The following is a 15,426-nucleotide window of genomic DNA, read 5'->3' as shown; positions in this document are numbered from 1 at the left end:
GGTATTGACATTTTTCATTAACTCTTTATTTTAACAAAAGTTCTAAAAAAAACTTATTTGCTCAGTTATAAAATACTAAAGACTTATTGTATAATTAAGAAAATTAGCAATAGTTTTCAATTCCCAAGAATTACTAATTTGTCCAAATACAAACACGACCAAAAATATGTCCTAATTTTTTGAACAATGTATACTTTCAATCACTCACTCACACTGTAAATATTCATTCAATCATTCACTTACAAGGTAAAAAACCTTCAACTTTCAGACATCAGGCTGTGCTCTTCTACAATACAAGCAGTGTCATCACTAGTGAGTGATATTATGAGGTATTACATATTGCATTAAAAGGAGGAAAGACACTCTATCACAGTGCCAATATATCCTTGAATGCTATTACTGAACTAATAGCAAAAGGAAAAATCATTACCCCACACCCCCAAAATACTAACACTTCTACTACCTTAACTAGATGGTCCATTGAAATCAGTCTCAAAGATTGTTCAATTACAAGAGAATAAAATTAACCAATGTTATGAAGGACAAAAATATAAATACAATATCCAAAAGGCAAGGTATTATTAGAGTTTTGCATTACTAAGCTTTCTTTAATAACATGTAACATATTAAGTCCCTCACATAAAATGCCTACATTTGACTTTTGTACATGTTTTCAGAAAGGCATTACTTATAAAAGGGAAATTATATGTAAAATTTACAAATAATACACAGAACATAAACCTATGGCCCAACCTGAATATTATGATAAACACCTGTAATCCCAGTAACTCAGGAGGCTGAGGCAGGAGGATCACAAGTTAGAAGGCCAGCCTCATCAACTTAGAAAGACACTGTCTCAAAATAAAAAATAAAAATGGCTGGCAATGTAGATAAGCAGTAAAGCACCACTGGGTTCAATTCCCAGTACAAAAAAAAAAAAAAAAAAAACCTATGGCTTATGTGTAACACCTATACTGAGAAGGTCATTGCATAGATGCTCTCAATTCAGAGTATAAACTGATGGCTTTATTATAACAGGAACGGCAAAGAAGAAAAATGTAATAACATATTTTAAAAAGAATAATATAGATAGGAAAGTATTGCAGAGGATTAGTAAGTGAAGAATGAAGCAGTTGGGTTTTTTGTTTTGCTTTGGTTTTTGTTTGTTTTCTGGTTTTGGGACAGGGGTTTGAACTCAGGGGCACTCAACCACTAACCACACCCCCAGCCCTATTTTGTATTTTATTTATTTAGAGACAGGGACTCAGTGAGTTGCTTAGCATCTCACCATTGCTGAGGCTGGCTTTGAAATCATGACCTCGGTCTCCAGAAATCCTATTTTGAAATCCTATCTCAGTCTCCAGAGCCCTTGGGATTACAAGCGTGTGCCACTGTGCCCAGCTCTAAAGCAGTTTTAATAAAGGAGGTAAGAAAACAGGAAAAGTTGAAGAGGTAGAAGAGATCTTGGAGACGGAGAACTGAGTAAGAGACATACAGAGAAGTTGAGAGAATTCAACCTATTCTATAATGCATGTTTCCTTATCACAAATTAGCTCATACTAATAGGTACACAGAGGAATGATGAGGATGTAACATTAAAGATGCTTTAATTTTTGAAACTTTTCCCCTAACACTTCAATGTTCTGCATCACCATGTAACAGCATAAGGTTGAAACCCAATAAAACCAAACAAAAACAAATATAATACTGCAACTCTAGTTGTATTATAGTGCCACATAGCCTCACATTCTTCTCTTGGCTCAGATTGGCCAAGTACCCCGTTTGACAGTGCTTACTGCTTGCGTCTCCAAGATCTGTATTTTGCCTCTGTAACATTATTCATTAGTTTCAACCCTTTCTTCATTTTCTATCAAGCTTTTACAATTTATCTTAAGTATACCAGGTTTACATTTACTGGAGTATTTCTTCACTGAGAAGTCAATGCATCTTTTCAAATGTGCAAGCATTTTTTATTAAGATAACTAGATTTTGTTCATACATTGTAGGTTGAGCGGCCTGTTCTGATCCTCCTACTTCCCATGAGCTATTTTTAGTATTTAATTTTGAAAACCACAAAGAATTTCAGGAATACACATATTAAATTGTGTATGTGTATGTTTCTCCCTTCTCTTAAGTAATGAGATGCCTTAAAATCCAAGACATCTTAGATTTAACATAGTGTAATATACTAAAAAATGTAAAAAGGGCCATTCTGAGTCTGTGATTTACAAACTGCTATTCTGCCCTTTAAATTGTATTAAGTTTAGCCTAAATTTAACAAATGTACTTCCTTCATCTTCCCTCATACCTCTAGCTATAAGGAAGAAATCTAAGATCCAAACATTGAGGCAAAAAAATCATGATGTTTCCCTCAACAAGTTTTACTTAGAAAATACTGACAGGGAAGAGACAGTTCTCGATGTTCAGGCTTCTACTCTACCTCACAGGAGCTATTCTTGACAGAGGAGGGTCCCTAATACCACTGCACCTTCCCTTACACATGAATCCAACTCACAAACTTGTGCTATTGCCACTATTTTGGAAGTAGAAATGGTTAGATTTGCTAGGGAGGAAAACAGGTTGAGAAAACTTTTGTAGGAAAAATAGATACTGGGGGAGAGAAGGGAAGCATTCCAAACCTTTGAAGTTGAAATGACAGCCCAAAGACAACAAATAAAATAAAAGTTAAATCAGAGAAAAGCATGGTAATAGATATAAAATGTTGTTCTTCTCTAAACTCTAAATTTTAAAGCACTACGATGGAAGTGCTTTCTGAAAAAACAGATACACAAAATAATTTTTCAAATGTAAGGCATTTTAACAAACATAAAACTTTAGAGAATTCAAAACCTAACTCCTGAAACTACCTAAAATTGTTCGCCAAACACCTTAAGGTCAAAATCATGTGAGCATGCAGAGGTACAGCTCTCTCATCCCCTGGTGCTTCTGATGCAGTGGTGCTGGAATGGAGCAAGAAATTTATGTTTTTAACAATTACTCGCACTGATTCAGACCACTGGGAAGGTTAGGAAACTCTGACCTGTATATCTCCCCTCTCATCTACCCTACCTATACTCCATTCTGTAAACTGTCATCAGTTACCTGCCTAAAATACCATCCCCCTGACTTAAAAAGCTCCAATAAAGTTGACACCACAAACCCAAAATTGAAAACATCTTTCACAATCTGGTTCCTACTTCTCCCTGCCTAGTTCTTTTTAATGCTGCAAATTCTGTGAATCCTGTGAGTCTCCGGAAACAAACCTCACTAAGAGGCCACTACTTAAGCAATGTTGTTTGCTCTACCTAACATGCCATTCTCTAAATTTGCCAGCCCAGTTCCCATCTGCCAGAAGCCTTCCCAGGGGATTCCAGTCAGGTTCATGTTCACCCACCCACTAAATTGTTGCAGTCAGCTGTGAACAGGCCTTTATAAGCTGCTTTATATCAAATTAATGGGAAATTTTATTAGAAGAGAGATTTTTTACACATAAATTGATATCCAATAAAGATTTTAAACAGGATAGAGCAAATATAGATTACTTCTAATCATACTAGTTGATACAAAAACAGACACTCGTAGTTTTACAGAGCTGTAAAACTATCTGAGTGTCTACCCTACTCCTCAACTTATATTCAATACTCAGTATCAAAACCAATCTTTCTAAAGGAAACAAAAAAAAAGCTGTTACATTTAGAAATCACCTTTCCATAAGGAAAACTGCACTTTGTTGAATTCAAAACAATATATATAGGTTGATACATTTTAGAGAGAAATTCCTATTAACTGGCAAAGTAACTCAATTAACAGACTTCAATAGACTATTAGTAAGATCACCTCAATGAGACAATTGTGTGTTTTTATTTCAATTATTTTAATTTAGAAGTAGAACACATATGGAGGGGAGACTCAATATGTGGGTTAATTTTTACTTGATGAGCTTCTCAAACCTTCACTTGTCCATCAATCCCCAAACACTATTCCAAAAAGTATTCAGTCACCAACTAGGATATTATTAATAGAGATATGGATCAAATTCAAAGCCCATGACTCCCACTACAGTAAATCCTACTGATGTTGCCATAGCAAGCTGCTTCTTTAAGAACAAGGTATTCTTAAACTATTCATTTTTTATTGGCAGTTACTTGAAAACCTACCACTGAAGAGGAAGTTAAATTTTTTAATCTGATATTACTGCTACTCTGTAAATTTTTTAAAACATCCAAATTCACATGCTTTTACTCAAAATACAAGTTTGTCAAAGAAATTCGAATTAACTATCTCCTTCTTTGATAATGATATTGGACTTGCTGATGTGTAAAAAATGTGACTCTCATAGCCAGACTATCCAGAATACAAAAATATGCAAGATCAAGAGCTTTGAGACACATGGATAAACTATGATTCTGTCCTCAAGAAAGCTAGGCCACAAATGCAAATCTCAAAAAAACAACTTTGGAAAGCCTGACCTTTGCACTATTAGTTCATTACTCAATAGTAAATGTTACTTATCCAGAAAAGCCTACCTAAATGAGAGTTAGCCTGCAACAGTAAGGTGTCTTTCAGGAATCACTTTATGAATGGTTCAACCCTTATACAAGCCATATTTACCAAGTTTCAAGTACTGAAGATCTCAACTCTTATAAATCTTGTAAATCTCTTGTCCAAATCCACTCTTATCCTAAACATATGGTTCCCCATGCAAGCCACAAACACAATCTAGTGGGTTTTTTATACCATTGCTGTGTCTCACCTCACCCTAGGATTCTGACTCTTGGTTCCCTCCACCATCACCTCTGAACTACATTTCTAACAAACTCTCAAGTCATGATGATGGTACAGGGACCACACTTTGAGAACACTGTCCTAATATCCTTTATATACTTTAGTATAGTAGTCTTCTAACTAATCTGCCTATATTAGCTCATGTACCTCTTTCAATCCACTGTCTACACTGCAGAAGAGATCTTTTTAAAAGTCAATTCTAATACTATATCCACATCATCTTCTCAGTTACACAAATGTGCCTTGCTTTCTACTGCACTTAGAATGTGAGTAATGAGGACAGAGATACCAGGCATCACTTTGTTACCTCCAAAGTTTAAAGTGCCTAGTCAACTTTGACACTGAATTGTATGAGCCCCAAAGGGCAAGTGCCTAGGGGGATCCTTGGAAAAAGGGAAATTTCTTTTATGCCTATATCCCTATAAAATGTCTTCTTTTGAATCCCTCAATAAGGAGCTCTAAAGGAATGTGGGTTATTAACTTATCTCTCAGCTTCCAACCCACATTTACTCAGCTTTGCGATGCTGATGTTCAAGTATTACAAAGCACATTTATTCTTTGACAACTGGCTCCTTTTTAGTATCCAGTAAGATGCTAAAGGAAGACTACAAGGCTGAAGGAAGAAAGCACACACTCCTTCCCTTTTGCTTTTTGTTCTGGTCAGCATCTCCCTGGCAATACTTTACCTTGCAAAAGCAGTTTATTCCAGTAAACAGTAACTAACTTAAGTTTTTCAGTTTTTTCAAAATTCCCAGAATCAACATCAACTTGCCCCTTCACTCCCTAAACACCACAGCAGAGAGTAAATTGAAATTATTTCTTCAAAAGGCTGAAACCCAGCTTCAAAAAGTCACTTCAGAGGCACCAGCATCAGCCAGGCTCCCTAGTACCTCAGGTGAACCTCAGAGGCAAAGCAGAACCCCTCCTTGTTGTCTGAGTCCTATCTCCAAGGAGATCCCACAAGCTTCAAAAGATCAGTTTCAACCTCATTTGTTTGTTCTATACAGAACTACGGATGGTAAATTCTTCCTATAGTTACTACATTCTTGATATCTGGGTTGTCCTTTCTGCAACATTTGTTTTGTAATTCCTGGATAACATCTTCTTTTTGTATTAAATTCCCTCTGATAAAATAACTGGTAAAATTTTCTTCTATTATCAGAATCCTGAATGACAAAAGTGAAACATTAAAGGGAGAGAGAAAAGGTCATGATTAGGTTAAATAAGTAAAGTACTTGATCTTAAGAGCAGCCCTACAAATAAAACCAGATGCATTTCAGAATAACAAGTAACAGGAAAGAGATGACAGGAAGAATAGAAGTATTAAAGACAAGTTCTAGAGCATACCTATGCCTCAAAAGGGGTATATTTGGTCTTCAAAGTCTAAAAATGGACTAAAGTAGGTATAGTCTATAGGGCATCTCAGTAGACGATAGAATAACTATGATGAGGAGAATGTCTTAGACCATTCAAGCTGCTGTAACAAAATATCATATAAACTAGACAGCCTATAAACAGAAATTTATTTTTGAAAGTCCTAGAGCTGGGAAGCCCAAGATCAAGGCATTCTGGCTCACAAATAGCACTTACTTGCTGTGTCCTCACAAGGTAGAAAGGCAAAGGAATCTATCTAGGACCTTTTTTAGAAAGGCACTAATCCCATTCATGAGCACTCTGCCCTCATAACCTAATCACCTCCCAAAGGACCTATCATCTCCTAATATCATCAACTTGAGAATAAGATTTACATATGAATTTGGAGAAGACAATCATTCAGGCCATAGCAAAGGGCTCTAAAGGTAATGTTAATTATAATAAACATTTAAACTAAATGGAAAGTGAGTTTAATGAATTATACTTCTGTAACACCTAGCAATAGTTAAATCATACCCACTTTTAATGCTACATTAAAATTTAACAGGAATTTTCAACCATTGTCTATAATAGCTAAGATTTGAAGAAAAATGTATAAAAGAAAGGTTAAAAAAAAAACTCAGTCTTTACTAGAAAGGAGTATTTTGTTTATATGGTAGCAAAGAAATCTTTGAACAGATGAATATAAGATGCAGCTCTGATGTGGAATCATATAGGAATCTGAACTCTAAATCTCTCTATGGCTCTATCAACTGTCTGAAATAGCCAGGCAGAGTGGTGCACACCTGCAATCTCAGTGACTCAGGAGGCTGAGGCAGGAGGATCTCAAGTTAAAGGCCAGTCTCAGCAACTCAGTAAGACCTTGTCTCAAGAAAATAAATAAATAAAAAGGGCTGGGGTAGAAATCCCCTGCAGCCATTCCTGGTTCCACTAAAAAAATGTCTGAACTATAGGTAGTTGGTGTATTTACCATACTGCTTAACAGTAGATAATCTAAGGTACTAAATATCATACTGTACCCCATAAATATGCACAATTATTGTGTCAATTTTTAAAAAAACACTAAAGTACTACAAAAAAAAGTGGATGCACAACATCTCTCTCTAATATTCAAAATATCCTTAAAGATATAAAATTAACTGCTGTCTGCCTCCAGAGGCTTTAGAACTTCATTACTAACTAAATTACCATTTAGTGTATTTAGATTAATTGCATGTTGTAAAGAATATTGGAAAACCCATAGTCTTCAGAATTTTCTTCAAACTGTTAAAACTAAATGATGGTGTCAAAACTTTAAATGCTATTCATGGATAAAAAAAATCAACATACATGTATCTTTTTAAATATTACATATTATAGTCATATAGAACACTCTGGCCCTAGAATAACAATAGTATTTACTTGACATTTTTAACATTCAAATTAAGGAAATTGAATTGTTTTTAAAAATTCACCTGTTGATGGAGAAATACAATAATCATCCTCCACAGACTGACCATAGAGATCATCATCTTCAAAATCTAAAATCAAAAAAAGAAATAAATTAATTTACAAGTTCTTTTTATATTCTCCCTTATTAATACTGTATCTAAATTCTCTCCAAAATAAATTGTCAAAACTTGGAAATGTCAACTCTTTCAAAAAATTCTACGAATTTCACTTACAAAGTAGGTATTTACTGACATTCTATATATAAAAACATACATGGTTCTTGTGCTTTTAGGTTGATTTTTAATGTTTTCCCAAATTTTCACTCCATGTTATCAAAAAATAACAATAATCCTATAGCAATAAACTTGTCTTTCCAGTGTTGACAAAATCTTAAACTAAGCCATCCATCCATGTTTTTCACCAAGTACTCTCTATAGACAAATCCTTCTTTTCAATAGAATTGACTAGCATGTCTAGGTCCCAAGAACAGTAGTTCTTCACTGTACAACTAAGTAATCTTTACAAAATCAGCTTACCCCTAAATAGCTTTGTGCTCACTTTCTTTACAGCTAACTAGCCTCTTTTCCTACTGACTGGAATATGCTCTTTGCCCAGATCTCCCTAAAGTCGTTTCTTCTCCTTGGTAAGGTTTCAGCTTAAATGTCATCACTTTCCAGAAGTCTTCCCTGACCTGGGTAATGCAACAAGCCTCCCTTCCACCTTTGCCCTCTAGCACACAACTTCAATTTATTGTCTTCAAAGCACCACTCCTGTTTTAATCTATGGGAATATCATCTTCATCAGGGAAAGAACTGGTTTAGCCAAGTCCCTGGCACACATATGACAGTAAATAATTATTTGTTTTAATATAAATTAATGAGTCAAACTATTAAGAACTAAAACCCACAAGGAATATATAAATGTATTCATTCACTTATTTAATAGATGCTAACACTGGACCAGGGACTACTTAGGAGGCACTTGCAGTACAAAAATGAGCACATTTCAGCCCTTTCCAAACCAAAATTCTGACAGGGAATACATATAAAAAAATGGACAACTACAAAACTACACAAGTGCTCAACATGAGATTTACAGCACAATGATATAAACACACATATGAACAAAACTAGAATTAGGAGTAGGGATACTAGGGAAAGATCTCCAGGAATATAATATCCAAAACAACAAGGGATGAAGTTAGCCAATTTTTTAAGGTATTCATGCATTAAAAACATCATGCTTAAAGGCTAATACCAAATGTAATTGACAGAGAAAAATTAGACAAATGCTATTTGGATCAAATATAAAGTTACAGTAGGGCTTTTAAACTAGTATCTGAGGCAATCGTGTAAAGTACTATCCAAATTACAGAGAAAAAACAAATTAGGAATTAAAGAAATCAAAGTATTTTAGAGCACAAATGCTAATGAGGTTAAATTACTTATGTGAATTTTTTTAAATTACTGTTGAGAGTGCAAGGGAATGCTTAACTGGGAAGAACAGAAACAAACTGGACCCTGAAGATGTATGAACTTTCATAAGCAGAACAGGGGGATGAACCCCCCATGCTACAGGAACTGCTTGGTTATGATGTCAGCAATTGTTCCAAAGAAAACATGGCAACCTGACCTCAGGTGGCCAAGATGAGAAGATATTTAGCACTCACTCCCTGCAGCCAAGAACCTCTCCTCCAGCAAACTTTCCTTCACACAGAAATCCTGCTTCACTTCAACCCCCAACCCTTTCTGAATTAGACACTCTTTTTTGCAGCCTCCATAGCACTATCCTTACTTTTTGTAGTCTCTCTCATTATTATCTGTTACTTTTTATTATCTCCTACTTAGACTACCCTCAATATCTTAATGTCATTCCCCAGCTTTAGTGCTTTAAGCACTCAGTTTTGGTTGTTTAAGGAAATGATGGCTACTAAAGAAATGAATGAGTAATAATAAAACCTATTCATATCATTTATTTTATAATTGTACAAATATCTCCCAGTCAGGCACAGTGACACAGGTTTGCAGTTCTTGATATGCAGGATGCTGAGGTGGGAAGATCACTTGAAGGAGTTCAAGGCCAGCCTGAGCAACATAGCAAAATAATGTCTCACAAAAAAAAATAAAAGCTCCCAGTCTAGTCATTTCTCAGGAGTCCGTGGTCCACATGTCAATATTGACAACCACCAGAACACTTACTTTAAAAGGACTTCCATTCTAACATATACCAGGAGGAATGTAGTGGGTCACAGTCTCCAAATGTAGCACAGAGTGTTAGTTGCCTAAAACTACCAGAGCACACTGATATTTTAAAACAAACTACTGGAGGTGCCAATAAAAACCACCAACATATTAAACACTACATGCTTTGCACTTTACAAAGCAATAGGTCTTTATTCCTCTTCTGCATTAGTCCATATATGTTTATATTTTTCAGTTTGAATGATGCTTGGTAATACCTATAATTAGGCACTGCATAACATCCTCCCCTGAAAACTACTTTTAAACTACTAGTCAATGTTCATACACACATTTGTTCTTTTCAGTTTTTAAAGTTAGTAAGTTCATTTCCATGCCCTTTATCCTAACACTACTTTTTACTTCCACATCAAAATATATGTATATCAAGTACTGATAGTGAAGAGCTGAGTACATGCCTCGAGATTATCTGATCAACTTGTTCTGTGGGTCTTTTAAGTATCTTTTCTACTGTCTCGTACATTTTTTTTTATTTGAAATTCGTTGAAAAATAAATCCATCTGTTACTTCAAGCTAAGCTGTATAGTAAAAACATGTGGACAGACACAGAAAGATTTACCATGTAAATCTAACACAATTACAGATCAGTTAAACATGGCTCTAAGTCCATCAGTGTTTTACCAATAAGCAACTTTTTATGAACACTTCTAAAGGGGGAAACAGGGTTAGATGGAGACAAGCAAGTGCCCAACCAGGGGGAAAAAAAAAAAAACGCGATTGGTGATAATATTATGTGCCTAATATCATCGGATCCTAACCTCGCCAAATATCCTTCCTATATGAAGCTATGCGGCACTTCCCCCTCCCCTAAATAAGATAAATCATAGAATCAGAAATTGCGAGTTAACACCATTCGCTGGCTCTCAAACGTCCTGTTATTTCCCCAACTGGGCCTCCCAGAATTTCAGCCGGGCGCCACTATTTAAGAACTCGGATTGAAGTGAATGTCAACGGGCTGGAATCCCAGCTGGAATAGTAAAAATGTCCCGGCGTGACCCTGTCACCTACCTTCATCGTAGTTGTAGCCTCGGACATTCCGATGCCGGGCCATGGCAGCAAGACAGGGCGTTTGCCACAGCACCTTCGAAAACACCCAGCTCAGATACTCTTTAGGCGCCAACAGCGGCCTGGAGACCCCTTACGCGCCATCTTGGCTTCCGGCAGGCCTCTGCGCCAAGCGCCTGCGCACGCGCGACGTCTTTCGTGCACTGCGCGACGGCAACCTCTCAGGGTCACACTCCGCCTGAGACGCATGCGCACTCATGCGCATGGAAGGAATGTTTTTGGAGCGGCCCCGCCCACGGACAAATTGACTGACGTGGATTTACAAAGCTGGGAAATTCCGCCGCCTACAATTTCCTAGCCCGGATTACGTGTTACCAGCAGAGATCTTTGACCTATGCCTGCATTCTGGGTTGTTTTCCAAATTTCATTTCTGATAATATCCTGAAAAAGCTGCTGTGTGCTCAATAAGAGTAGGGCTTGGTTTATCCAACTTACATCTTTGAGACATGGTTAAGCTCACAAATTTGTATAAAATGCAAAATAAGATATAGGCCAGGTTTTTTTTTCTTTTTGGGGAGGTGGAGGGGGACACCAGTTTTAAATAAAAATATATGGTTGAATTTAGATTGGGCTACAATAGGCCAATCTGATTTTGAATAATTCAAGACTTCATACAGGAACTCCATTCTCCTTTAACACGTCTAGTAAACAACTATCTGCCCTTAGCTCTGTAAACGATCTTCGTCAACATCATGAAGTATCCAGCGAACATTCATTGAATACATAATCATGTGTAACATGCTAAGCATATTAAATATACCTTTTTAGACATAGCACTGTCCTTAGGTGGTGATGATGAATGTTGGGGATACTAAATCTATAACCTGCTATTAAATGTCCCCATTCCTTAGAACATAAAGTTAATAATGCTATATAAAAGCCAACCTCATTATCATGCTCACTTCCTTTGAGCTTGTGTTTTTGAAATGGTGATACTATGCATCAAAGGCAAATGTCAAATTCTAGAAACAAATTAAGAGCTTGCTCAGCTTTTAATAATCCACAATAGAAAGAAATAAAGAGAGTAATACAAATTTAACTCATATTTGTAAGTGGCTTAGAAGATAATTTATACCTGCATTTGAATATGTCTGACTAAGAAATGTTTTAACTATCACTGCTATTTAGTACAGCTCGGAGATAAAATTTTTTCTGAAAAAAACATAGTTGCTAATTTTGTATGATTTTAAGTTTTTTTATTGTTTACATCTTTAAATAATTTTTTTATTCTGCAGCCTGTTCTTTGACAAATGGGGATAGTAATACTATCTAATTTCTAGAATTGTGAGTAATAATTTATCCATGGAAGAGGTTATAGTACAGAACATTGAAGATGCTTAAAACTACTGTTATTAAAATATAAATGACAGCCTCCCTTCCACTGTAATCATCAGTAACTAATTTAGATACAACTTACTGAGCTAACTCACTGAAGAAAATGAATTATGAGTTGACCACATAAAGTGGTACAGGAGCAGTGAATAAGAAAAGAACACTTCTGCCTGGGAGGTGGTATGAAAATTGACTCTGTCATCAAGAATGCACTCACTCCCTCAAAATTCTAAATTCAGGAGCACCTCAAAGTTTCTCAAACCATAGGGTCCCAATAGCAAAGGCCTCACTGACTTCCTCAGAAAGTATCAGACTTTTGACCCACTGCATCCTGTGCTCTCTAGGAGTGACTATGGCTTAATGGAAAGTAGCATAATGTTGGAGGCCTAATTTTGCTGCTTTCTGTCTGTTAACATCTTTGAGCTGAATTTCTTCATCTGTAAAATGGATATATAAGAAAATCTTTGTTTTCTGTCTTGTGCAAAGTAAATGAAATGATACATGTAAAAACAGTAGTTGTGACACAATGGGTACTCAATAAATGCTATTTCTCTACCTCACTAGTTAGAAAGCTGTATCTTTGTTTCTCTACCTCCTGATATCTGGAATTTTGAATGTTTAATGAATGAATGAGTGAATAAAAAAAGAGAAATATAGTGATGAATCTGTTGCTATGAGAAAACTCACAAATACCATATGTATACAAGTAAAGAATTCATTTTTATATTAATTGGTGAAAAACTGTATGTGAAAATAGCTTAACTACATTACTGAAAAAAATTTTGACAGCTTTATGAAAGTGTCAATTTATGAAGTATACAATTTAGTATCTTTAAGCATATGTATACTAAGTAATATATATATACTTTTAGCATATGTACACTAGTAAAACCATCAAGCCAATCAAGATAATGAATATATCCAGTACTTGAGATTCCTCAAGTACTTTTATATCCAGAATATTAAAATTCCAAAATATTCAAGGCTTTTTGCCCCTTCCTATTTCCTCACCATGGCCCTTGGCAACAACTGATCACCTATCACTATAGATTTGTTTGCCTTTTCTAAAATATTATATGGATGAAATCATATAGTATATTTTTCTTCTTTATCTTTTTCACTCAACATAATTGTTTTGAGATTCAACCATGTAGGTACTTAAATCAATAAATAGGTTATTCCTTTGTATCAAAGATGAAAAGTCCATTGTATGGATATACAACCATTTGTTTTTCCATTAACTAATAATATATATTTGGGTTGTTTTCAATTTCAGCTACTACAAATAAGACTACTATAAATATCATGTTCAAATATTTGTATGGACATAAACTTGGGTAAGTACCTAGGAAGAGATGTTTGGATGATATAGTAGATAATTTTTAGCTTTTTAAAGAAAATGGCTAACATTTAACATAACATTTCCAGGAATGATGAAGTTCCATAGCCTTCTCATCCTTCCAATATTTCATGGGATCAAAATATATTGTGCTTTTTGACATTCCTATATCATCTTTGATAAAGCATCTGTTTGAGTCTTTGGTTGATTTTTCCATTATTAATTAATTTATCCATTTTAATTAAGTATATATGACAACAATGCATTTTGATTCATTGTACACAATTGCAGCACTTTTCATTTCTCTGGTTGTACATGATGCAGCGTGACACCATATGCGCAGTCAATCATGTAGCCAGGATAATAATGTCCATCTCCTTCCACTGTGTTTCCTGCCCCTATTCCCCCTCCTCATTCCTCCCTCCCATTTGCCCCATCAAAGTTCATCCTTTTTTCCCATGCCCCCCCCCCATATGGATCAGCATCCACTTATCAGAAAGAACATTCGGCGTTTGGTTTTTGGGGATTGGCTTACTTTATTTAGCATGATCTTCTCCAACTCCATCCATTTACCTGCAAATGCCATAATTTTATTCCCTTTTAATGCTAATAGTCCATGTGTATATATACCACAGTTTCTTTATCCATTCATCTATTGAAGGGAATCTAGTTTGCTTCCACAGTTTAGCTATTGTGAATTGAGCTGCTATGAACATTGATGTGGCTGTGTTACTATAGTATGCTGATTTTAAGTTTTTGAGTATAGACCAAGGAGTGGGATTGCTGGGACCAATGGTGGTTCCACTCCAAGTTTTCTAAGGAATCTCCATACTGCTTTCCAGTGTGGTTGCACCAATTTGCGTCCCATCAGCAATGTATGAGTGTGCCTTTTCTTCCACATTCTTGCAAACACTTATCGTTGTCTATATTCTTGATAACTGCCATTCTAACTAGCATAAGATGAAATCTTAGAATAGATTTGATGTGCATTTCTGTAATTACTAGAGATGTTGAACATTTTTTCATATATTTGTTGATCAGATGTATATCTTCTTCTGCAAAGTGTCTGTTCAGCTCCTTAGCCCATTTATTGATTGGGTTGTTTGTTTTTTGGATGTTAAGTTTTTTTTGTATTAGAAATACAATTCCTTTATCTAATATGTAATTTGGAAATATTTCTCCCAGTATGTGATTCATCTTTTCATTCTCTTAACAGTTTTGAACAAAGTTTTTCATTTTGATAAAGTCCAAATAGTCATTTTTTGATTTAATGGATTTTGTTATTGATTTGAATCTAATAAATCTTTATGGGATCTAAGCACTTTCCCCTGTATTTTTAAAGGTTTATAGTTTGGGGGTTTACAGTTAGTTTTGGGATACATTTTCCTAGTTGAACTACAAGGTTAGATCAAAGTTCATTTCTTGCATATGAATGTTTAATTATTCCAGACCCATAAAAAAAAGACATCCTTTCTCCACCGGATAACATTTGTATTTTTATCAAAAATATGTTGTGGTGATGCAGTGACAAAGACTTGTAATCCCAGCTACTCTGGAGATTGAGGCAGGAGAATCTCAAACCTGGGCAATTTAGGGAGACCCTGTCTCAAAAAATAAAAAAAGGCTGGGTATCCCAGTGGTAAAGCATGCTTGCCTAGCATGTGTGAGACTCTGTGTTCAATCCCTAGTCCATAAAAAAAAAATCAGTTGTCCACAGTGGATCTATTTTTGGACTCTCCATTCTCTTTCAATGATACCCTGGTCTACTGATGTAACTTAACACCAATCTTTAAGATAACACCAATCTTTTTAAGATAAAGATATGATTATTATGGCTTGGTA

At 35.4% G+C, this 15,426-nt stretch overlaps 1 protein-coding gene across 2 annotated transcripts in view; it reads right to left on the bottom strand.

Annotated features, from left to right (window-relative positions):
* Positions 1–11,072, bottom strand: part of Hbs1l (HBS1 like translational GTPase) — an 85,773-nt gene extending 74,701 nt beyond the window's left edge. Inside the window, exons 1-2 of one of the 2 annotated variants that reach the window (XM_027938447.3) lie at positions 10,857–11,072; positions 7,614–7,679 (exon numbers count right to left, since the gene is read on the bottom strand). In XM_027938447.3, coding sequence (XP_027794248.2) covers positions 7,614–7,679; positions 10,857–10,899 — 109 coding nt within the window. In that variant the 5' untranslated portion in view covers positions 10,900–11,072. The remainder of the gene's footprint in view (positions 1–7,613; positions 7,680–10,856) is intronic. The other variant, XM_027938446.2, reaches the window with a different exon arrangement.
* Between the last annotated feature and the right edge of the window lie 4,354 nt (positions 11,073–15,426).

Source organism: Marmota flaviventris, chromosome 6, assembly GCF_047511675.1.
Source record: "Marmota flaviventris isolate mMarFla1 chromosome 6, mMarFla1.hap1, whole genome shotgun sequence".
NCBI classification, from domain to species: Eukaryota; Metazoa; Chordata; class Mammalia; order Rodentia; family Sciuridae; genus Marmota; species Marmota flaviventris.
The sequence above is the reverse complement of the archived record's forward strand: the minus strand, read 5'-3'. Positions and strand labels throughout refer to the sequence as shown.